Source organism: Cavia porcellus, unplaced genomic scaffold (assembly GCF_034190915.1).
Source record: "Cavia porcellus strain 051 isolate PalLab524CR breed Dunkin Hartley unplaced genomic scaffold, mCavPor4.1 scaffold_20, whole genome shotgun sequence".
Lineage (NCBI taxonomy): Eukaryota > Metazoa > Chordata > Mammalia > Rodentia > Caviidae > Cavia > Cavia porcellus.
Genome location: NW_026947503.1, coordinates 37,198,300 through 37,223,349, shown reverse-complemented (window position 1 = coordinate 37,223,349; position 25,050 = coordinate 37,198,300). Strand labels below are relative to the sequence as shown.

The window sequence follows — 25,050 nt, the reverse complement described above, 5'->3', positions numbered from 1 at the left end:
CACCACCACTGAGGAAAGCTCCGGACCTGGCTCTCACAAGTCATTTCGAGAATTAGGGAATTAGAGCTTCCCACCTGCTCTTGGAGAAACTGCAAATCACACTATTACAGTATCTTAAAAACAGAACATTTTTGCTCCTGCCACTTTGATTTTAAATAGTGACAGATTTTATGTTATGTAAACTTCACATGCTTGTTGTTGTTTTGGATTTTTTTCCTTCTTTTTGGTTTTTGTTTGGGGATTTGTTTTTGTTTTTGTTTCTTTGAGACCAGGTCTGGCTGTCTAACCCAGGCTGCCCTCAAACTTGTGATTCCGCTACCTCAGTCTCTCCAGCCCTGGGACTGTAGGCTTGTGCCACCATGCCCACTGAATTTCACAAGCCCAGTGAATTTTAAAAACCATGTCTCAAAAATACATTAATTAATATATTATTTTAATACATTAAAAATACATTAATTAATTAATCTCATTTTATCTCTTTGCCCCCAAGGTTATAAACTCCACTGTTATCCAACACAGGGAAGAAGAAGCCAAAGGATGAGCCACATTGCTAATATAACCTCTGCCTGGGGCAAAAAGATACAAGTCCACTCCATCACCAGAAAAAAATCAAGCCACCTAAATCCAATTCCAACACCAGTCCCTAGAGGACTCACCATTGTCTCTCCCCGTCCTCCAACCAAGAGCCCATCCAATAAGCTTCCAGAAATGCTTCTTTGTGCCCCCTTGGGGTCCTGACTTCTGCATGATAATGACATTCAGTGGCTCCCAGGGTGGCCTCTTAGCTCTGCTGCAGAAGTGTGGTTGAACTTGTTAGAAATGCAAATTACCTGTCAGCCCAGACCAGATGAAACTGAATCAGCATTTTCATAAGACTCCCAGGTGATCCTGTGACCATGGAAGATTTAGAAGTATTGTTCTAGACTTCAGGCCCTCTGGAGGGGATCTAGTCCCAAAAGTTAATTATAGCTAACCAGTCTTTCTCCTGCACACAGTCTCTCAGTTATGTTGACAGCCTTCTCCCCTCAGCTTTTTTCTGTATCTTGAAAAACCTAACTGGAAGATAGTAAGGAAGGAGAGAAAAGAAGAGGATGGAGGGAGATAAAATCCACCTGGGACACTGAAAATGCAGGAAAGGAGGGCAGGAAGAGAAGGGAGGACAGAAGAAAAGAAAGGAAGAAAGGGAGGAAAAGGAAGGAAGGAGAAAGAAAGAAAGAAAGAAAGAAAGAAAGAAAGAAAGAAAGAAAGAAAGAAAGAAAGAAAGAAAGAAAGGAGGGAGGGAGGGAGGGAGGGAGGGAGGGAGGAAGGAAGGAAGGAAGGAAGGATGGAAGGAAAGAAGGAAGGAAGAAGGACAAGGGCCAGGAGTTACAGAGAAAGGACCTGATTTGTCCCCGTCTACTTCCCAGTTTCCTGCCCTGGAAAGCCATCCAGCAGTTCCTCTCTTGGTTTCCCACATGACTAATCTGCACGGGTCCTGTCTAATCACATCACCAGCCACCTGGCAGCCTGTCCCCAGTTTGTCCAGCTCACAGAGCCCAGTGCTGCCTGCAGATCCAGGCACACAATCCAGTGCATCTGCTTTCACCCACTCATGCAGAACGCGCCCTCACTGGGGACCTGGCTAGGTGTGGGGCTGCTGGGTCTCCAGATGCTTCACCATGGAAGGGTCCATCCGACTGCTAGCCTACTTGGCATGTGTCATCCCGCTGGGTAAGTTTCCACTGTCCTCGCTGGCCCAGAATAGAAAAACCTTACTGTGGTCTTCTCGCAGACCTCAGCAGCTGGCTTTGCCCAAAGCTTCCAGATCTGGGTAGGAGAAAAGCTGTGCTTCAGAGGGCTATCCTGACAGAAGCCAGAAGCCCAAATGTGGGCTTTGCCACATTTGAAGGTGATTTAAAGCAGTCTCGTGACTTCCTGGGCCTCAGTGTCCTCACTGAACAAAGGCCACCTATCTCACTCATTGCTGAAAGGAGAAGAAGTGGCTCAGAGTGGAAAAGACTGTGCCAACTCTGATTCCCCTTGGTTGTTGATGCCATCCTGGTGCTTTGTCCTGATGCTCACAGCCCTGGGAACAAGGTAAGAAAAGCACAGTTGTCTGGGGACAGTGCTGGGATAAGGTGGAATGATTTCATGCTGGGAACTGGGTCAGTGATGGAGGCAGCCCTGACCTTCCAGCAGGAGCCCTGAGGGGTAAGTGGGCCTGGTGAATTGGTGCCCCTGGACACAATGCTTGCAAAAGGTGCAAAGGGACCAAGGACTATCTGCATCTGAATCTCAGGGGAAAGTGTAGACCCTTTGGCTCCGAGACCTACAGAATCAGAGTGTTAGATAGCAGGACTCAGAGATCTTCATTTCCAGCTACCTTGGGTGACTCTGATGCCCAGCACAGTTGAGGGCCATGGGGATAAATGGCCAAGGCAATTTTCTTTAGCCCTGCTCAGTAGGCCCAGTCTTTTCCCCAGTCCAGCACCTAATGTCACTTCCATACTCTGTTCCTGGTCTCTGCAACTGTGCCACCATGTGCCTGGCCATCATGTGCATCATCCTGGCACTGCACTGTTAAGCTGTCAGTCCTTGGTATGAGGTCCCGTTTCCACACTTGGGTGACAACCTCCCTACCTCAGGCTCCCATTCTTCTTTGTTTAGCATTTGACACAGTATGGCTTTTGTTCCTGGTCTGGTTTGCATGGTACAGAAAGAACTATATAGTACGAACTAGGTGCTGGGTGCTGTGATAACTCTCATAATCCTGTAACCCTGTGCAAAAGGAACAATTCCTATCCCCTCTTCACTGGAGAGGAAAATGCACACAGAGGCTCACTGAGCAGCATATGAGTCCTGCCATATATGACTCCAACTCACACACACTGTCATTGTCCCGTGGTGGGGACTCGAATAAGGGAAGAGTTATATTTTCCCAAGCTGACCTAACTCACCATCTTTCCAGTATGATTTAGAGCTGGGGGAGCAGACCCTGCTCGATCCTTAGGTGACAGATATGTGAGTTGTTAAGGACATGGGTGCTCATGTCAGTTACAGCTTTGAATCCCGGCTCTGCTGCTCAATAGCTGAGGGCCTGCAGCAGCAGCCTAACTTACAGTGCTGCAGGGGCCATGCAGCTCCTGGTGCTCAGAAGCTGGACAATAAGTGGTAGCTAAATCCTGCAAATTCACATTGCTCCAAGAAGATGGGCTTTAGTGGTTTGGGCCAGCGTTTACTTATTTTTCTCCTGCTGAAGGTCAGCTGCTCTGAATCAGTTAAGGACAAAAATATTTAGAGGAAGCATGAGCCAGCCACAAGTTCAAGAATCAAACACAAACCACACACATGCTCTAGCTGTATGTGGCAATCATCAGAGCGGCCAACACATGTGTGGGCTGGTCATTGAGGAGACCTTTTCACTTCACACACCAGTGGCTGCTTTGTGGTTAAAGCCACAAGACCCAGAAGCCAGGGTGATCCAGGAGCACCACTTCCTGAGTCCTATGATTGTGGCTCACCTGTGAGACTCCCCAGGCCACCCAGCCAGAGGACATAGGCTACTGCCTGGCAGGATACCCTGAGGACCAGGCTCAGCCCCACCACCATGTACAAGCACCCTAGAACCCTTGAGCAGGGTCCAGTGGTCACATCACTGCCCTGTCCACATCTAGGAGTATGGCCCAAGGGAGGGCCTCAACAAGAGAGAAGTGGGAGAAATCCATCCCTGGAATTATCTTTTCCATGCCCTCCTCCCTCACACTGGTGCCATTCTTATCCAGCGCACAATTCCCTCACCCAGTGGCAGCAAATCTTTGAAATGTGTGCTTCACCCCGCTGTTTGCTGTCATCAAGGTTCTAAAAGGTTCTCCACCAATGCATCCCCCAGGGGCTTCCCACACATTTTCCCTTGCTTTTCTTTCTAACCCTTCCTTCCAAATCTGGCTTTAAAAAGCTGGAGAGGTCAGGCAGTGTGGGAGGAGGAAAAACACTGGTTGACAGCTCTGATCACTGAAGAGGCTGTGCAGGTTTCAGTGAGTTCACAAGCCTGAGATAAGCAGGTGTAGCAATCACAGTAGCTGCCATCCTGAGGGACCTCTGTACCAGACAAGTGGCCAGCAGCCCATTTACTCTTCACCATGAGCTTCCTGCAAGGACAAGGTCCTTGCTCCTGTTTTAAGGGAGCCACAGTGACTTTTTGCTGGAGTATCACTGTTTGGATGTGAACAGGAGTCTTCTGAAGGCACTGCTGGCTCATCCCATCTACATGCAGGGGGAAGCTGGGACAAAGCTTGGTGCTGAGAGTTATTTATTTTACCAGCTCTGAACCACAAAGAAAAACAAGATAAGATTCCAAGACAAATGGCAGCAGTCACCCAAGGCCCTGGGGCTGCTTGTGTAGGATGCAGGGAAAGGTCAGGGAGAAGACAGGTAGTTGTTGTAGGGCCAGCAGGAAAACAGGAAGGTTTAACATGTGGGACTCTTTTGCTCCCTGTGGCTGTTGTGAGCACGTTTGCTGGACTGGGGAGGTTCTCCCTGGGGAAAGGAAGAAACAAGAAGCCAGGCAAGCACAGCACGGACAGGCAAAGTGGAAGAAGAGCAGTGCCCTGTTGGTGGGCACTGGCTCAAGGACAGGGACAGCACTGGCTCTGCAACTCCTAACCCAGGTGAACAGGCCACATCCACAACCCCTCAGAAAGGAGGACAGGATTAAGGGACGGCAGGCTGAGCCTGAAGGCAATGGAGACCAGCCAGCCTTTCCCCACATTCCCTCACACTCACACTTCGGGAACCTTCGGCCTCTGGTTCACACTGAGGGATGGAACTCCTGCCGTAGCTCTTTCCTCCCTCCTCACCTCTCTAGTCCCCGCCCTGCTGACAACCTGAAGACCCACAGGGAGATCTTGTAAAGCCAATGAGGGGGTTTGGGGCATCAGATCAACTCCTTCCTAACATCAAGAGTATGATCTGTTGGAACTCATGCAGAGATGCCCTATTCCATTTAGATCAGCAGGAGGCGAGGCGGCCAAGAGCCACAGTGCTTTAGTGACTGGCTGGGATGGAGGGTCACGACATGGGTACATCTTTGCCAGTGTATGCATTTTCCAGCTAGCTGGTGGCTTACTTTTAAGTATCCCAAAGGCTTTAATTTAACTGGTCATAGATCAGTCTTTATATTTCCATGTTTATCCAAATTTAGTTTTCAGACATAGATTTATAAACTGAAAAGTCACTCTAGAAAACATCTAGAAACATTCTATGGGTGAGACTGCTGAGGCCAGAGACCTATGAAGACTTACCTGAGGCCGCCAAATCAGCTTCTGAGCCAGGGATGGCACCTACCAGACCCTGACATGCCATCCACAGGATGTATCGCTGAACAGGACACCTCTTGGGACATCAAGTTTTGTGGTGGCTCAGACCATCACTGTGAGCACCTGTCCCACCAGCCTGCTGTGTGTCATAGCAATTTGGGCTGTCTGGGTTTAGTCCTTCTCTGAGTGGTCCACTGACCCCACACTTTTATCATGCTTGCTCTGAGCCGTCATTACATTATTTTGAGTGATTGTCATCTGTTGTTTCTTCTTGCTGCCTTCAATGGCCCTACAGACAGAAATCACTTTCCAGTTTCTCTGAAGTTATTTCCCTGGCCAGAAAACTAAATAAACTTGTTAGAATAGAACTGTGTATAATTTAAAAACAATAGCTGGGCATATCCGTCCATAACTCTAACCCCAGCTGCTCAGGAACCTAACACAAGAGAACTACAAGTTCAAGCACAGCCTGGACAACTTAAGGAGAGCCCCATCTTTAAAAAAAAAAAAAAAGCAGTGGCAGAGCACTGACCAAATTGTCAATGTATTGAGGGGAGCATTGACCCTGGGGCTGTATGAATAGTAAACTCTGAAGAAACATCTATAGCATGATAAGTAAATGATTAATTTGCAGGTGAGCTAAGGGAAAGAACCTGACTATTTTGCTTCAGTTGATCTAAAATTCCCCATGCAGCTGCCAAGGATTTGGTGTAGGTGTGAACACCTGCTGGTCCATTGCCTGGGCATCTCTTCCTTGCTGGTTAGAAGTCACTTATCCCTCTGCTCACCCCATACCCCAATCACAGGACTGGTAAGGGACCTAAGAAGAACATGTTCTGTGCAGAGGAACAGCAGGGTTATCTACCAATGTTCCATTCAGTCCTCTCTCATATAAGGAAGCCTATAGCTCCCTATTTCACAGCAGAGGCATCTGAGACCTGCCATAATAGTAATTCACTTAAAGATCGCCCAGTTCATGAAGGAACCTGGACCAGTGCTGGACACAGATGAGGCCTGATGAGAGTTGCCTAAGTCATCTATGCCAAAGTGGGCAGGCTTTGCACCTCCTGTTGACCCTTGGAAGCTGACAGACAAGAGGCAGACAGACTAGAGACCCTGAAGAGAGGGGCTACGGTTCCTGTTCAGGCATCATCTCTGCTCTCTCAGCAGATAGGCAGGAGCTGCCAGAGGCAATGCTAAATATTACCGGATGCTAGGGAGTTTGGGCCTTTGCCAAAGCAAATGTCTTTGTTCCGTGGGCAATTCTCACCCTCACCCTCACCTTAAGTCACCTGGGCAGGCTCATCCAAAGATCTCTGTGTAAAAGGGAGTCCACTGCCTGCCTCTCTGAGTCCCACTCAGCAGGTGAACAGGAAGCCCACACCTTTTTTCATGGATCCTCCAATCCCTGCCTGCCCAGTGTCTACACATCTCTCTCCACTTACTCCACCCTCTCCCGGAAGCCTGACCCTCCTTTTTGCTGTCTCATAGCAATTCAGTTCAACATCAATTACTAGGAGGTAGACACGGTACCCAAGCAACAGCAACACAGACACAGTTTGTGCCCTTCTCTAAGAGCACAGATAGGCAATATCCAGATTTGGAAGTGCATATTCCAGCCTTATTAAGAACTAGTGTGTTCTAGTGTGTCTAGAACTCTGACGTCCAGAGATGTCAGAGCCACACATGGGGTTCATGGAAGACCTCCTGATGTAGGGACAACTCAGTAGAACACTGAGAATGGATGGGAGGAAGCTGGTTAGTGAAATGGGCCAGGAACCATGTTCAGACAGAGCAATATTGTTCACATCCATCGTGGACAGCAGTGTACCTATGTGTTCACAGAGCTGCCTGCCTTTCTGAGCTGTGAGTTCCAGCAGGCTGATAAGGTATCCTGTCCATCTTTGTCCCTGAAGCTCATGGTGCCTGAGCTTGGTGTGGAGTAGGAAAGAGTACAACAAATGCTGAATTGATGAACACACAGCAAACACAGGGAATCAGTGCCTGGCTCTGTGATACCAGCAGGGTGCAAGAGATCTGAGCAGCTAAGGTTACAAGGGTGGGAAGTGGCAGGGAAACTGAGGCAGAATATGAACCTTGAAACTGGAGAGGTGCTTTCAGTAGCTGGATATACTGACCAAACTGGAACAACCTTGAATTAGCAAAAAGGCTCTTTGACTATTAACAACCAAACACACAAGTTCTTACTAGGAATAGGTGTCAAGTCCTCTACTTGAGTTCATAAAAATAATTTTACTCATCCAGAACAGAAGCGATTAGCCCTAAAAACAGATTGTTATGAAAACAGAACTGGTGAAATTACCAGATGGCAGGTTGGATGTGAGCCCACAGCAGGATTTTATTGGAGGCACGGCTCCCACAGTCTGGGCAGCTCTATGGGACTCATGCCTTTCTGCAGGTGCAGCACACCTGGAGTCACCGGGGCCAGGACACTGCACTGAAGGAGAGGACAGGGGTGGGGCAGGTGAGATGTGACTTTCCACCAGAAAAAGAATGGGATGATGAATGGATTCAGGAGAGCCACCGTGGGGTTGTGGGATGCCCGCTATGGAAGAGGATTTGCATGCTCTATCCAGCAACGACAAACACTGGTTCCATGCAGGACAAATGTTCTGCCCTGTGGATTATTCACAGGTGGATGGTCTGCTGGTGCTGAGTTGAGGGTATCTCCACCAGGGGAGTGAATCAGGCTACATCCTTCATGGAGCAAAAAGCACTGGGTTTGGAATCAGAAAAATTGAGACTTTCCTACTTTCTACCTGCATGAACCTAGATCATTATTTCCTTATTTATAACAATATCTACCTCACCTTTTTCTCTGGAGTGCTCTGAGGGTCACACAACATGGTCTACAGGAAAGCGCTGCATAACTGCTGTGTCTGGTGTTATTTCCCCCCAAAGATCTCTTTTGTGCACTGCCCCCTCCCTACACAACCCAGGGCACTGGCCGGACAGGCTTAGCAGCACTGCCAAGCCTTGTGGCAAGCTTTCCTTATAGGGGCACCACTGCCAGTGTAACCCACCTCTAAAGCAGCAATAACATGGAGTCCTGTGGTTCAATGGCCGGGAGGAGCTGTAGGCAGAACTCAGCTTCCAGACCTGCTCTCAACATTTTGCAGTGGTTTACAGAGTGGAGGAGGGGCAACTGAGTCCAGAGTCACCTGCCTGCACACATCAGGAGCCCAGCACTCTGCCCTCTCAGCACCCTGCCTGGGCCCTAGAGTTTTGGGAAGTTAACCAAGGCAGTCTATTTGGGTTGACTTGGATTCTCATTCATCAACTCAAAATATTAGCTTTAAAACATTGTCCCTTCCCTGGCCTCAGTTTCCCTTCTGTAAGTGGGAATGTTGCTGACCTCAAATGAATGCAAGGTTTCCTGTAGATAAGGAAGAGAGGGAGTCTGTATTTGAAGATCAGCTTTGCCTCAGCCTAGCTGTGTGACCTCAGACAATTACTCAAATTCTCTGTGCCTCAGTTTATTAACATGTAACAGGGGATAACTATGCTTACCTCTAGGATCACTTGTAAGAACTAAAAGAGATACTACTGGAAATTCTCTCAACACAGAGATGCACAGTAAGTGACTTTCTTACCATGTTCTTGGGAATCCTGAGAGTGTTGTAGCCACAGAATACCAGGCACTTTTCACAACAGCACGGCAGGATTTGATGAGGCAAAGCTAAAGGGAAGACTATGGACTCACTAGGCCTGCAGATGCGGCCAAATTCCCCGACCGAGGCAAAGAGCCCCATGGAACAGGGAGAAATTTCCAGGACCACCACCTCCACTAGTGGGAGCACAGGGTGCGGAGCTTTTTCTTAAGTGAGGAAGTAGATATTGGGGTTGTCCTGAGCCTCGGGGTTTCCACACACCCACCCCAGGGGGGTTCCTGAGTCCCATCCCATCCCCACCCCACCTCACCCCCGGGGTCCGCAGACCCGGCCTGACGCCCGCCCCTCGCCCCCCCCCCCCAGGCGCGCCGGCGCAGCGCTGGTCCATGCAGGTGCCGGCCGAGGTGAGCGCGGCGGCAGGCGAGGCGGCGGTGCTGCCCTGCACCTTCACGCACCCGCACCGCCACTACGAGGGGCCGCTGACGGCCATCTGGCGCGCGGGGGCGCCCTACGCGGGCCCGCAGGTGTTCCGGTGCTCGGCGGCGCGCGGCAGCGAGCTCTGCCAGACGGCGCTGAGCCTGCACGGCCGCTTCCGCCTGCTGGGGAACCCGCGCCGCAACGACCTGTCCCTGCGCGTCGAGCGCCTCGCCCTGGCCGACGAGGGCCGCTACTTCTGCCGCGTTGAGTTCGCCGGCGACATCCACGACCGCTATGAAAGCCGCCACGGCGTCCGGCTGCGCGTGACCGGTGAGGCGGGCCGGGCCGAACCTCTCCCGCCCTCCCAGGCCCAGGCCCGGGGCTGAGCCGGGACCGCTTCCGCCATAGGAAATCCACGAGAACTTACCCCTCCGCTCCCCCGCGGGTCTCAAACCTGAGCTTGGTCACGGAAAGAGCTGGGCCGGAGCGGGGCGGGAATAGGCCTTTATGATGCAGCCCATAGACCGGGGCTGACCCCAGTAACCGCAGGCCAAGGTGAGGGTAAAACGGGTGAACGACCGACCCCGAATGTGACAAGGGCCGCCAGCAGGTGTGCAGCGAGCGCCCACAGTCCTCAGCGGGGCGCACAGGACACTGGGCGCGTACTAGACCCTAAGATATGACGATCCTGAAGCCAGGGTCCCAGGCCCTCCAGGAAGTGGCTCTCTGCTCGGGGACCAACTGTGCGACACGACAATAATGATCCTTTAGGGAGCACCTGCTGTGGGGTCAGGCCCTACTCCAAGCGCCCCACTGGGATTAATTTGCCAAGTTTTCTCAACAACTCTATGGGGTAAGGGCTGCTGTGATTTCCATTTCACCCGTGGGGAAACTGAGGAATAGAAAGGCAGAATGGTTTGCTCAAAGCCCCACTTGCTTGGGGACCTAGGCAGCCTGGCACCCACATGCCCACCCCCTCCTCTCTGAGCCCCTGCCAGCTCCTGCGAAGCGCATAGGGGAAGGGCACCCCTTGCCTTTGGCCGGTGCTCGCTCTCTGCACCCGCTTTTTCACCCTCCCCTGCCTTGTTCGCTGCTCAGTGACTGCTGCCCGCCTTCCCCCCAGCAGCCGCTCCGCGGATCGTCAATATCTCCGTATTGCCTGGCCCGGCGCACGCCTTCCGGGCCCTCTGCACAGCCGAAGGGGAGCCTCCTCCTGACCTCACCTGGTCCATCCCGACCCTGGGCAATAGTTCTGCCACCTTGCGGGGCCAAGGGCACGGCCACCAGGTGACCGTCGAGCTGCCCGCGCTGACCCGTGACGGCCGCTACACCTGCACGGCCTCCAACAGCCTAGGTCGCGCAGAGGCCAGCGTCTACTTGTTCCACTTCCACGGCGCCAGTGGGGGCTCAGCGATCGCGCTCCTGCTTGGTTCGCTGGGGCTCAAGGCGCTCCTGCTGCTTGGCGCTCTAGCCGTGGGCGCTGCCCGCCGCCGCTTAGGTGGGTGCTCCCCAAACCTGTGTGGGTGTGAGGTGTGAGGGGTAGGCCGGCCGGGTTCTCCTCTCACCTAAGGCCATGTAGCTGCCCACCCTCACATCCAGCATGATGGATCGGAACGTCCTTTTACACCTGTACATCAGCTCATTCTTCTCCCTGGAGCAGGGAATCAGAGTCCACGCTCTGGAGCAAACCCTTTTCCCCATGAAAGTGCTCCTAAGGGCTCTCAGGCTTTCCCCGGGGCCAGCATTCCTGTGTTACAAGCCTCAAACTTTGTGCTGCGGTGCTCCTCGGAATACTGAGATGTCTGAGACTGGGTTCCCTACCCTCCAACTGAGTTAGCAGATCATGAGTTAGCAAGCCACCAAGGGAACCCCCTAGACTTCAGAAACTAGATGGCAGAGAATGGGCTGACATACTTTGCTGGGACCAGAGTGGAGACCTCCACAGTACAGAAGCAAGTACACGTGAACTGGGGCACAAGGAGCCGGAGGTGCACCTAGCAGAAAGCCCAGCATGGGCAAAAGTGTGGCAGCGTGAGCACAAAGGGTGTCCTTAGAGAACTGCCACACCCTTCCGTCAGTGAACTGCATGACAAATTTACTGTGTGTCCCAAAGCGGGAAGGACTTCCCGGAGTGTCCAGTCCTCCCAGGTCATAGCAGTAGCGTCAAACTCTCCAGGATTGAAACCAGAATTTGTCATGGTGCTCATGATTGCCACCATTACTTTGGCCACCCTGGCCTTTGCGCTGGTTCTTCAAACTTCCCAAGCTTTTGTGCTTGAGGGTCCTCAGAAAGGTGGTGTTGATTCCACCTGTGCTCATTAGCTTCTAGTCCACTTTCGGGTGGAGGCCTCAGTGTCACTTCTGTAGAGCCTGCTGCCTTCAGTCTGTTGCATGCTTCCCTGGGGCCCTTTTTCACAGTGGGGTGGGCAGTGGCAGTAGACATGTATGTGGAAACTTACGTGCAAACTTGTTCCTCTCTCGGTTCTTCTCACAGAGCTCCCAGCCACCCAGGACACCCATCCGAGGTAAGTATGGTCACTCCCAACTCACTTGTACCCAGTCCCATCGGCTAAGGGATACAGGCTTCTCACAACTGGTGGCAGGAGAAAGAAGAGGCACAGGGCAGAGCCAGGCTCTTCTTGCCATGGCAGCCCCCCTCAGTCCAACACCCCCTTCCCTGGACAAACCATGTTCATTTATACTGCTAATGCGCAGGGCCTATTTGTCGTGCTGAGGGGTAATTCTAGGACTGTGATACCATCTCTCTTCCAGATGTTTATTCCTCCCCTTCTTCTCTATCTTTTTTTCCTTCTCCTTCTCTTCATTCTCCTCCCCCTGATTCCTTGCCTCTTTCTCCTCTTCCTCCACCATTTTCTTCTTCCTCAAGACAGGGTCTCAGTTCATAGGGCAGGCTGGTGTGCCTTGAGCTCACTTATGTAGCTGGGCTGGCCTCAAACTCACAGTGATCCTCCAGCCCCAGGCTCCCAAGTGCTGGCATTATAGGTGTGCACCACATGCCCTGCCCAGATGTTTCTTCTTGTAGTCCCCAGCATTCTAGAAACAACAAGTCCCACACAGAAGCCACCATGGGGCCATTCATTCTTCCAGGCACTGCTAAAATGTTCCCAAAGTCTCACCACAGGTTCCAAAGGCTTGGGTTGATGAGAGGCCTGTGGACTTCAACTGAGAAGCCACTGACAGGAAAGCCATGCCCTCCTTCCCCATGATGTCTGCCTAAATGAAGGCCAGTGCCATACTAAAAGAAAAAGAAACCAGCTCTGGACCCTGGCTGCTCTGTACCTGATGCTTCTGGGGAGGGGCTGAGAGAAGCCTGGCCTTCTCTCCAGCTCAGCGTCTCCACAGTCTCCATAACTTGCCACATGTTCCTTTTCTGTGTAATTTGCTGTCACACCAAGGCCTCTGAATCAGAAAGCTGACTGTTTTTAGACATTTAAAAGTTTCGAGTACTTTCTATGTAGCAGTCATTGGATTGGATACATGAGAGGCAGAAAAATCTCTGAACTTTCCAGTGAAAAATTTAATAAACACAGAAAAAAATATCATCTTAGATTATAAAAGATGCAAAGGAAGTGATGAAACAGAGCCCCTAGAAGAGAGGGTGATCACGGACTGTGGCAACCTCAGGATCAGGATGTTGTATGTGAGGACATGGCATGAGGGGCCTGAAGCTCAAGGCTGAGTGTGGGGTGGCAGACCCCAAGAAGGGAAGAAGCGAGAAGACAGACACAGGTGCATCTGGAGGGAGTCAGGTGTGGCCTGGAGCTTGGGGTGGGCACCTGGGCCACCGAGGTGTGGGCTTATTCTGAGGGTGATAGGAACTCACTGGGTGGTCTAAGCAGATGAGTGGCTCCACCTGGACCAGAGGATCCAGAGATCTGTGAGGCTGTGAATCTGTTCAGACAGAGGTGTTAGTGGTGGCAATAGGGAGATGGGCAGGGGGCTGACCCAAGGGCAAAATGGGCAGCTCATGCTGAGGGAGGGAGCCAGTATGCCCCAGGATGAAGGTTGGGGCTACTTACTAGGATGATGAAGGCAGAAAATAGAGTGTGGAGTGGGAGGATCATACAGTAAGGTAGACATGGAGGACTAAGGTTCCCTTTACTATGTCCCATGCAGAAGTCTAGAAAGCAGTCAGGCCAGATACATGGGTCTGGGAGTCACGGACATGGAGTTGGATTGTGAAGCCTCTGACAAAATCACTTCTAGGAAACAGAGACTCTGTGGTATAGGATGCTGTCACCTACAGCAGCCCCTTCCCTACTCTTTCCCTGCCTCTTAACGTCCAATTAGTCCCCATGTGCGCTTGGTTCTGGTCCTATCGCCCCCCCATTTCTTGTTCTCTCTGCCTATTGCTAGGGTAAAGTTTAGGAAATCAGAGATCTCCCTCCATATTGGCTGGTTAGTCAACTTTCTCCTGTCTGCAGGCCTCACGCCCAGGAATCCAGTTATGAAAATTTGGGCCAGGTAAACTCCCGGAGCCCACCGTCTGCCACATGTTCCCCATAAGGAGCTCCTCAGCCACCAGCATCCACTTGTGCACCATGAAAAATGAAGGCCAGGACAACGCTTGGCTGCTACAACCCTTCCTGGTTCCCAGGCACCTTGGCAGCCCCCAGCTGAGTGATCAGCGGTCAGGAACCAGCTCACAGAGGTTCATCGGGCCTACTTGAACTTCTGTGTGACTGGGGCCAGCATTTTTAAAGTGTGTGTGTGTACATATGCATGCACGCATGCCTCTATTCATTAGCTCTGTTACTGGGACAAAACAACCAACATCCACAAGTTACAGAGGAGAGATTTATGTGGCTCACAATTCCAGAGTCAGCTTCTGTTGGCTTCAAGGGAAAAACATCATGGCAGCAGTATGTGATGGGGCAAAGTCGCTCACTTCAAGTAGAGTGAGGAAGAGCACTAGGAGAGAATACCCTCCAAAGGCACCCCCAGAGCCCTGGCCTTGAACTAGGCCCCACCTCCTAACAGCACATTCCACTGTGAACATCAGTGGGTAAGTCCGTTGATGTATGTAACCCCATGAGCCAGTCATCTTTCCCAGTGTCTCGTAATCCAGCCAAATTGACAACCTCAGCAGAGTTGGTGCCCTTGGGTGTCTCAGCATGAAACTTCTGCACAGCTTCCCTCACCCTTCTTTTTCTAGGACACTGTAGTAAAGCAACCTGGAAACTGGTCACAGGGTCTGGGGGCTCATGCTCCAACCTGCTCTACCAAGTTGCTATATGGAATGGAATAATTTCTTCACCTCTCTGGATCTCAGTTCATCCACCATTGATCATGGGAGTAATAAGACACATCCCCTTTTGCTGGTAGATGTGATGGGGTTTTTGCAATGTTCAAGACTGTCTGTTTTGGGCCTTTGGACATGCTTTGGACATGCAGTTTTGGGATAAGTTGGTAGTCGTACCAGGCTTGTGAGGAACAAAGTATTTCAGAGAAGACAGGCTGGGTTTGTACAAACTGAAGTCCAAGGAACATCAAATCCTACGAACTTGGTAGCAAGAAGAGGAGCTCCTACTTCACTGTGCACCTTCTGTGCACCTCTTACTATCCCAGATTCTTTATACTGTCTTGAGCTGGAACCACGAGGAAGAGGAATCAAAGACCCATTATCTCAAAGCATCTGGAAATTTCTTCCTCAAGGCCTGGAAGCTGGGAGACTTGAGGGGAGCTGTGGGACTTGGTGAATAAAATTGACTATAATCTGTGGTCCGTATCCTCCCTGGATGTATGTCTACATGCACTGGCACTCCCCCCAGTTGCCCAAGTGCCTTGAGGCTAACTTTGTAGGGTGCTGCACTCCCTTTTAGGGAAATTACTGGTCCTACTAGAGAGAGAGGAGAAGCATGCCTGGGAGCCAAGTGAGCACATGATTAGTCTTTGAAGTCAGTTTCACAACCCAAAAAACTGTAATGTGACTTATTGCCTATGTATCTGCTTTATGCTAGGAATTGGGCAGTGTGTAAGGCTACAAAAATGAAGGGGTAGCCTATATCAGTCAAGGTAGTCTAGATTGTGCTTCCGTAACAGATCCCCAAGCCATCAGTTGAAAACAATGAGTTTATTTCTTGCAAATGCTATAGGCCCATCACAGATTGGCAGGCAGGTTTTACACATTGTTACTCAGGGACCTAGGTCCCAGAATCCAGCATCTCTTATGTTGTAGACTGAGGGGGAGAATCCTCCAGAGGAAGCTGGCTGTGAATGCCCACTACGCAAGAAGCAAAGGCAAAATCCAAATTTGGCAATTTAGCAAAACTTGTCTCAAAATAAAAAATAATAATAGGAAGGGCTGTGATATAGCTCAGTGGTAGAGTGCCTCTGGGTTTGATCCTCCCTCTCTCTCTCTCTTCCTCTCCCTCCCTACCCTCCCTCCTCTAGAGAGTTTTCCACAAGTGTTCATAGCTCATACATTAACACAGACCTCGCCATGGGTCCTGCCTCAGAAACAACTGAACAGGGAAACCCCATGTGGTATTCAGATGGGAACACACGGACATTTGGGAAGCATTGATGGCTCCACAGTGAGACCTGTTTGAAGCTCCTGAGATAGTGACATGGTAAATGGAAATTCAGGTATGGGTAGAGGTAATTAGGGAGCATATGAGGGATAATTTCCCTGTCATGAGGACACTTCCTGGAAGAAGGTATATGGAGAGCATGTGTCAGCTATTCATACACAGGAGGCCAAGGGCAGAGAGGGGGTTAGGAGAGAAGAAAAGTATTCTAAGCAAAGAGACAATATGGGCAAAGAGCAAGAGGTCAAACACAACGTGGCCAGAAGCAGCCAGAGCAGGAGGGTAGCGGAAGGGTGTGGCCAGAGCTGGAGCAGCAGGGTACCTTCTGTAGAGCCAGAATGCTCTGGGCTGGGGCCCAGGACTCTTGGAGCAATGTCTCTGTGAGTTCCGGGGTGTATCTTGCTTACAAGCAAGAACAGAGACATGGTCCACACCCTTGAGCCACTACAGCTGGACAAACTCTCCGGAAGCCAGGGAATCAAGAAATGACCTAGAAAATTTGGCATTTTCAAGATGAGACTTCCCAGGGTGGTATGGAGATAGAGTTGGAACTCTCCATTTTCTTGTCCCAACACCCAGGAACACAAATGTGCTCACCAGCCATTCTCTCATTTAAAGAGTGTCTTGTAGATGTTTGTGAAAAATATTAAAGAACTCCATTAAACCCAACAGATTTTTCAGAGCAGACCCTGAACAAATGGGGACACTGCCCCCTGCCGGCAGCTCCGCCCACCTACACCACCACCCACCCCACCCAGGCCCCAGAGCCTTTGGGCAGCCCATAAGCCTGGAGCTCTCCAGATCTTCCCAGTGGGCTGTCTATGCCAACTCTTAAACCCTCAGGTATAAATTCTTTTAGAACTGTTATCTCTTACCATTGTGGTAAAAGCTTCTGCCTATTACAATCTTCCAAATGAGAAGGAAAACATGGAAACAAAACTTTATAAATGGGGAAGGGAGAAAGGCTTGAAGGGAAGAGTAGGGGAATGGGCAAAAAACGCAAGTTATATCATGTACAGGTATAAATTCTCTATGATGAATGGGATTGTGATCATTATACATATCCAAAATGTACTAATAGAATGTAATTTAAAAAAACTTCCTAATTTAAAATTTTTCTGAGTGTGATTTATGTATGAAAAAGAGACCTGCTAACCAATTTGCCCAAAAGAATGAGAAAGGTCCATCATGGGGTAAATTCAATTTATATATGTGCTGCCGAAGCAAGCACATGGATAAATTTGAATGTAGTGTATTTGCAGAATTTTATTTAACCAGTTCTCATTTCTTCCTGTTTCTCATCACTTAATAAAAATTCATCATTTGTACAAGCACCTAAACAAGGAGGAAGTAAATATTGCACATTTAATGATCAAAATAAAGTTGTGGTTTTAAAAGTCTTTTGAGATAAGTGGGAAGGAAGAGTCTGAACACAGTGAAGCGCTTATCTGACAGAGTGGTTTTTAAAACCCTGAAAGAAAAAAAAGTTTAAAATATTACATTGGGACATTTAAAAAGTTATAATCAACATTTAACAAATTCATTTTCCTAGAATAAGATCAGTAGATTAATTTTTAAAGTTATTCTCATCAGAAATCAGGAACCCATTCAGAAAGAAGGAAATTTCTAGATGACAGGATACCCAAGGCATATTCTAGAAGCCATTATCACTCCTGAGCAGAGCAAATTAAGGATGAGCAGTGCCTCGCTGTTAAGAGCTTTACCCAGCTCGATCCAGACACAAATGGAAGATCACAGAAAGGGAATTTTTCTTGTAAAGCACTGTGCTTATTTTCCAACACTGTATTATCCATTTTACTTAATAAAACAAAGCTAATTGAGCAGGATAACAATCAGCTTTAAAGTCAGCTTTAAAATTGGTCCATAGTGGACTTCCGGGAGAACATGGCGGACAGATAACAGCAGCTACGGAGGCTCTCTGAAAGACTCGGCTCAGAATTCAGGAATGGTGCGGAGTAAGGAGACATAAGCAGGTGGAGATATGCTCTGCTGACCCAGGAACGAACTGGGCTGAGAGAAACCAACTTGGAATGAGGCCCTGGTGCTAAAACAGGAACAGAGGGGCCTCAGTGTGGAGGCTGGAGCCCGCGCCATTGGAAGCCACGATTTGGGTTTCCCGCCGCACGGCGGCTGTGTCTACATCGGCTTGGCAAGGAGAGAGACGCACGGAAGCTCTGCAGGACGGGCGGGGAGCCGTGCACTGACTTGTGGTGAGGTGAGTGAGAGAAACTGACACTCTACCACAGTTTGACTCCAGCGGAGGACATTCTGGGACTGGGCAGACTTGCGGGAGCGGGGTGCTGCAGCGACTCCAGCCACGATCCCCCTCTCAAGTGGGATTGGTGAGAAGTGCCTAGCCTATGTGACTCTGCTGGCGGAGACCCAATAGGCTAGCACAACCCAGATCCCAGAGCCTGAGGGTGGCCTGGAGGGGCGGGCCCCGCGTAGGCTGCCTGGTCTGGAATTTCCTGGTGTGCTGCGGTGGGCGGGAACACCTAGCCGGCGCAATTCGATCAGGCTGTGGCTGACAGGGAGGGAAGCTGGGCCTCCTATATAAGCTTGCATATATAAGGAACAAAGAATATGGGAAGAGGAAGCAACAAGAAAGGCTCCTCAGCCCCTAATCCTGAGAAACAGGTAATAGCGGACACCGCACCAATAGACATAAAGCGCCATCTAGAGTTCAGGAATGAAGTTATTAATGACCTGAAGCTAGAAGTAAGCAGAATAGTTAGAGAAATGCTAAGCACCACCCAAGAAAAAACGGATGGTGGAATGGAAGAACAGAAAAAGAGGGGAGAATTGTTTGATGGAGAAAATAGAGAAAGCATAGAATACGTGAAGCAGGTTCAAAGGGACTACCAGGAAACTAAAAACTCTATCAAAAACTGGCATAACAGCTTGAAAGAAACTAAGGACAGACTATCTGAACTGGAGGGCAGATTTGTAATATGGGAGAATGAAATGAAAAACTTCTTAAAAGTAACAAAGAAACAAACAGCAATAATACAAAGACAAGAAGATGATAAGAGGATCCATAACTTAAGAATTAAGAACATAAAAGAAGAAGTAGGGACACAAACAAATGAACTACAAAAGCTACTCACAGAAATAATCCAGGAGAATTTTCCTAATTTAGCAAAAGGTAAAGATACTCAGATGTATGAGGAATACAGGACCCCAGCCACCTACAACCCAAACAGAGCAACACCCAGGCATATAATGATAAAAATTCCAGAAATTCAATACAAGAACAGAATATTAAAAGCTGTCAGAGACAAGAAACAGACCACTTACAAGGGAACAACCATCAGAATTACAGCAGATTTCTCTGCACAAACCATCAAATCACAAAGAGCGTGGGGGAAAATAATTCAAGCTTTAAAAGATAATAATCTCCAGCCAAGATTGAGATATCCTGCACAACTGTCCCTGGAAATTGATGAAAAAACAAGGTGCTTCCAGGATAAAGAGGAACTGGGGGAATTTGCAACCACCAATTCAATTCTACAGAGAGTATTGCAGGATATTCTAAAAAAAGAAAAATACAAAGAATCCAGAAATAGGGGCGGGGAGGCCACAATGAATGGAGCAGAGAACAAAATGAAGAAGACAAACTGACAACTAATGACAGAAAAAGAGCTCAACAGAAATGAGGCAGAGAAGATTGGATGATAGGAACAGCTATTTTGGAGAAAATGACATATTAATAGGTAATACTGATTTAGTATCATCTTGTTTTGAAGTCTCATCAAGCTTTTGTTCTTCTGTCTCCATTGGTCTAAACAGGTTGTATCTTATTGGATTTTATTATGTATGATAGTATAAGCAAAAACTTTTAAAGACAAGATTATACAGAAACCATTGTTCATTTTCTGTTAGTTGATTCTAAATACCCTGTAATGCCGTCATTCTCTTAAATGGTTTTACATTGTTTTGATATATTTAATGCTATAGTATACGAAGTTGTACTCAAGGATTTCAAGGAAAGAGACAATAATGGTAACTACTTTTATGTCAGGATTATCTTGTGGTGAAACACTATTCTGCTTAAATGGTTATGTTTTGATCTGCGCTGTTTTGCTGTTATGCCCCCTTTTATCTCAATCTCCACTCCATTTTTTTTTTATTTTTATCCTTTTAATTAAGGGAAAAATAAATAAAAATAGCAGGATATAGTATAGTAACCCACTGACTTTCCATTATCTTGATTTAAAGCCCTGTATTACTCTCACCATCTTGTTTTTGACTGATGTCCCCCTATTCTGTTTTGCTTGATAGTACCAGGTTTGAAAGTTTAGGCAACAGCTGTGAAGATAGTGAGATTCATTATGACGCCCATTCTTGATGACTTTTATCTACTTTTGAAGACCTACAATGTCTCCAATGTTTTGGTTTTGTCGGTTTTGTTCTTTACTGTTTTGTTCAATTTTATTATAACTGATGATATAGGCAATTCTATTAGAGACAGCGGGAGGCATTATGGTACCCATTATTGATCACCTTGTATTATGCTTTTACATTATCTATTATGTCCACCCTTTTGATTTGATTAACTCTGTTCTGTTATGTCACATTTGGTTCTACTCCCTTCCAAAAAAGTAATAAGAACTGTGGGAGTAACAAAACCCAAAATGTGTAATTGTCATTGTACAAAAGAGAGGAAAAGAAAAGTGCTCTAAATGATATAACTGCATGTATATTTAAGTGTATAAGATAGAAAATGATATCACTGAGTTTTATTGGATCATTGAACAGAACTGTTTGAAGTATCATTGTTGGAATGTCCACTTTATAAGCTTTAATTTTGTGACTTGAACAATTATTTCTAAGATGACAGCATGTAATCCACTAACTAGTGATTTCCTACTGTTTATTTTTTTCTGTAAACCTGTATAACTTGTACCCTTTCTCTGCTTTTTTTTTTCTCCTTAAATAAAATTTAAAAAAAAAATTGGTCCATAGTGAAGAGGAGACAGCAGTAAAAGATTAAGTGCAGAGTGAATATTTTAATCCTTATGCAGACAGCAACAGAGACCAGCAAGTGGTATTAACCCCAGGTCTGGAGTTTGAACTTCCCACAGTTTAACATTCCACCACCAGAGCTGATGCTATCTCAGTGTCAGAGCAGTAAGTAAACCGAACTGCTGGGACCATTCAAGCGTGACTAAGCCTGGGCAGGAACCAGGATAAGGCAACCGACACCAAATGCAGAAAAAAGGCAAGAAAGCACACACTTGTACTTCCAAATGACTTAGTATTTGTGCTCTCTATGCTTCATTGGTCCCACTCCAGGCGTAACCCAGGTAATCTTTGGCACAGTAACATGGAGGGATTCAGGCACTTTTCCCCAAGAGAAGCCCTGTTGAACATTAGGTGGAAGAGGACTGAGTTTGGAGCATTTAGCCTGGAAAGGCTAAGGGTTGGGGGCAACTGGGGTCAGGTATGTGACTAGAAGAGAAATGTCTGTTGAGAGGGAAGTACAAGAACAGCTCCCACCTGGGGTGCTTCCAGAAGATCCACAACCAAGAAGCAACACTGCAAGGAGCCGTCTCAGCTTGGCGTAAAGCAGGACTACGGGCGCAAGTCTTTGACCAAGTAGAGACTAACGGTTTCCTCTGAGAGGGGAGCCTCCAAGTGTTTCCTGCTCCCTCTCACTTTACCATGTCTGTGATCATAGGACATTTGCTTCCTGATCCAAAAAAAGTTTTAGAACAAAAACTGAACGAAAGTGTTTTACCTTCATTCAAATAGAAGGATATGGACTCAGGCACACTGGTTTTGGCGATTACTCATGAGGCACATGGGAGGTAAGGCTAGTGCAAGGCTGAGGGTTGTATTTTCTGCACTAAATTTCCTCTACAACAAAGAACAGGCTCAGACACCACTTTGGGGAGGTGGAGGCAGAGGCATCTGGTGGCTGAGCCAACACACTGATCATGAAACTGAGAAACCAGCCAGGCTGGGGAGCTGAGACCAACTGCAGGACTATGGGTCCCCACCCTACTCGCTCTCATACTGCAGAAACATGTGGCAGGACCTCTGCCTTAATACCCTGTGTTGTCAAGCCCTATGTTCTGTCTTTCACTGTTCTGGTTAAAAGTAGAGCAAGAAAATGGGGGGATCCAAGCCGCTTCTCTGCCCATGTTTCTACTGCAGGATGAGGTATGATGACTGGAGAAGAGGTGCTTGACTGAACGCTGCCCCACCTTTCTCCCAGAAAGCGTTAGACAATGGTGGCCACAGAAAAGGAGTCGAGCATGCAGTGGTCCACCTTCTACACTGTTTGGCCTATGAGTCTTGCCTGATCCCAATATCCACATGTAGCACCAGTCACTGCCTCTGAACCGCAGCCCTGTGCACTCCAGAGGCTGAGTCTTTTTAAGCAAAAGCTCATTCTCGGGCGAGCAGTGGGCAGGCTGGCCTATTGTAGCTCTTCCTTTCTGGAGGCTGCAGGCTCTTAACCAGCTCATTGTCTGGAAAGGATGTTCCCAGCCCAGGAACCTCGGACCTGACAACCTTCCTACTGTACTGGATGTGAAGAAGTAAAGGAGGAAACACTTTTACTGAACCTGTCTGAAAATGAAGTTACAATAAATCAGATGACTTCAAGCACTAAAATCTGCATCAAATCTTCACAACAGGAACACTCCTCAAGTTCAGATCTATATCCATCACAACCAAAGATTGATTTTATTTTTAATAATTTTTATACATCAAGTACATTATAAATATTATAAACTTTCAAAAATTAACAGATTAATCATAATTCTCTTTAAAATGGGCATACTTCAAAGATTTCACATTCTAGGATATCAGTAATTTCATCTTCCTCAAAGAAAACAGCACATATTTCCTGTCATAAAATCATGGCTGCCAAAAATCAGTCAATTAAACTGTCTAAAGCTTCTAAAATTTTCTTATACATAGGAGAAGCTGATTGATTTCAAAAGGAAGAGAAACAAAAATGAGGGAAGATGACACAAGTCCCTCTGAGATGATGTCTTGTGGCCTACAAAAGTCATTCTTTGTCCGAGCTCCAAGGTATGTCTGAGGCAGAACTGTTCTGCCTGATAAATGTTCCGACGAACTTCCAGCTGTGGGGGGAAGACTCTGAAAGGGCATCTGAGAAGAAAGTGGCGTTCTCATGACTACATTCTTCTCTCTCTACCAAGAGAGGGAGGTGATCCTTTAGATATTTTTAAGTAAATATTCTTGAACTAAAAACAACACATACACGGACACATTATGTAACAAACAAAAATCCATTTTGAGTTGACAAAATTACAAATATGTTGACAGAAGGAAAACTACTAATTCCTAGGGGAAATAATATGAGCAAGAAGATGGCAACAGTACGAGGCAAAGTTGTAGACAGGCTTTGATAAGAACGAATGGTTAACAAAGACAGAAGGCACATGGGTATTCAAAATAGTCAAATTTTACAAACTCTCCCAAGCTGGCCCCGTATCCAGAACAAGTGTTTCAGAGGTCCTCAAGCTTCATTTGAGTTTAAATGTGGAGGAAAGAAACGAGGAAATGGAGAACCAAGTCCCCAGCCTCCCTTTCAACTGTGGGGCATTCGAATTGCAAACCTAGTGTCTGTCATGGGTTGCGAACTTCAACATCAACCAGACCAAGAAGTAGTATGAATAATGGAGAGATCCAATGGTGGAAGGAGTCAGCACGTCTGCACTCTCTAGCACGTGGACTAAGTAAAACGTGTGCACAGCATGCTCAGCACAGAGCACCAGCCTTGCCACCCTGGTTCTGACAGGGGCTCCTCCAGAAGCACACACTGTTAATGGAAACAGACATGCTGCCATCTCTGCTGTTCACTCTAATCAGGATGAAGTGTCATGTCTTACACATGCTTCGCTTTCACGAATTCAGCATCTTTACATCCCTTCTGTGGGAAATAACATAGTAATTGTAAGAGGATGTGCTTCCCCACATTTGAGAAATGCAGAAATCACTGAAGTTGACTTTTTAGCACTGGAAGATATAAATGGGGTTCAAACCAAAGGGCTCTATATGATTCACAAATGTCAAATCTGATGTTCAAATAAAATGGGAGAGAGAAGTGGAAATACATTAAGAACTCTATCTGGGGCCTGCTGAGGTGACCAACTGTTAGTGGTTTCTGTACTCAAGTGGAACTTAGTAAATTTCATTTGTGATGAGCATAACTAAAAAGCCCCCAGAAAATTTTAAGAGACAAGAACATAAAAGCATGCATGCAAGTACACACACATATACCTACCCCCAAATTAGCTAGTGCTTCCTAGTCAGCTACTCCTTGCCTAAACTAGGTTCTGCAGTGAAACTGAGCAATCATTTTTACAAAGCAAAGTTACATGTAAACAAAAACAAAATGAGGTTTTTCAAGAGCCTTAATATTACTATCGTATGTTATCCAAATAATGCACTTCAGGATAGAGACAATTAACAAGAAGGGCCAGGAAGTTTTTCCCATCTTGGAGACAATGACCAGGATGCTTTACAAACTGGGCAGCTTGCAATATCTGATCCTGGTATTCGATGTACTGCTTACTCAGTGTCATGGACTCAAGAGCAGCCAAAGCCTAGAAGACAAGAAAGACAAGAGGTTACAAACCCACACCTGCCTGCCCCAGGTAAAGCACACCTATCATCATGATCTGGTTCCACCATGAGCCTCAAGTGAAGAAGAGTACTCGAGTCAGGAGTCCAGAAAGCAGGCACTGATTAACCCAAACAGAAGGAGACCTGCAACCTAGTCCTCTCTGCCTTTTGCAGCCGTCCTGCAGTGCTGTTATTTCCCTACCCTTTTTGCCAAGAGCCTTTGTAGCAGCTGGTCTGGACTTACTGTCCATCAGCCACACCCATTTCCCACAACTGCTTTGTCTTCCCTACCAGATCACTGGCTTCCTCCCTTCTCAGAGCTCAGTAGGAAAGCACAGGCACCAGATGCATCCCACTAAGGCAAGGCCTGTATAACTGGCTTTTGGGTTGGTACTCAAGTTACAAAACAATACCATACTAACTGGATGAAATTCTGAAGAATGGCTGGTAAGTGCTGCTGCAGGTAAATGATAAGATGACTCTATCAGTCGAAAAGTATAAATACAGGTCAGTTCCTTCCAATTCTATATG

At 47.6% G+C, this 25,050-nt stretch overlaps 2 protein-coding genes across 6 annotated transcripts in view; one reads left to right on the top strand and one right to left on the bottom strand.

The window, feature by feature from the left end:
• The first annotated feature begins 1,612 nt into the window (after positions 1-1,612).
• Siglec15 (sialic acid binding Ig like lectin 15) lies at positions 1,613-20,816 on the top strand. Of its 3 annotated transcripts, none has more exons than XM_063231745.1 (6): positions 1,613-1,710; positions 8,832-8,891; positions 9,290-9,673; positions 10,467-10,841; positions 11,838-11,868; positions 13,789-15,085. In XM_063231745.1, the coding sequence occupies exons 1-6, from the start codon at positions 1,659-1,661 to the stop codon at positions 13,868-13,870; spliced, it is 984 nt and encodes a 327-aa protein (XP_063087815.1). In that variant the 5' UTR covers positions 1,613-1,658; the 3' UTR covers positions 13,871-15,085. The 3 variants fall into 3 exon arrangements, with proteins under 3 accessions (XP_063087815.1, XP_063087816.1, XP_063087814.1); XM_063231746.1 differs by having other exon boundaries at positions 1,614-1,710; positions 10,470-10,841; XM_063231744.1 differs by lacking the exons at positions 1,613-1,710; positions 8,832-8,891; positions 9,290-9,673; positions 10,467-10,841 and adding an exon at positions 9,731-10,196 and having other exon boundaries at positions 13,789-20,816.
• A 1,769-nt stretch (positions 20,817-22,585) lies between these two features.
• Epg5 (ectopic P-granules 5 autophagy tethering factor) overlaps positions 22,586-25,050 on the bottom strand; it is a 118,889-nt gene continuing 116,424 nt past the window's right edge. For all 3 annotated transcript variants that reach the window (XM_003473996.5, XM_013157170.3, XM_013157171.3), the window contains exon 44: positions 22,586-24,500. In XM_003473996.5, coding sequence (XP_003474044.1) covers positions 24,318-24,500 — 183 coding nt within the window. In that variant the 3' untranslated portion in view covers positions 22,586-24,317. The remainder of the gene's footprint in view (positions 24,501-25,050) is intronic.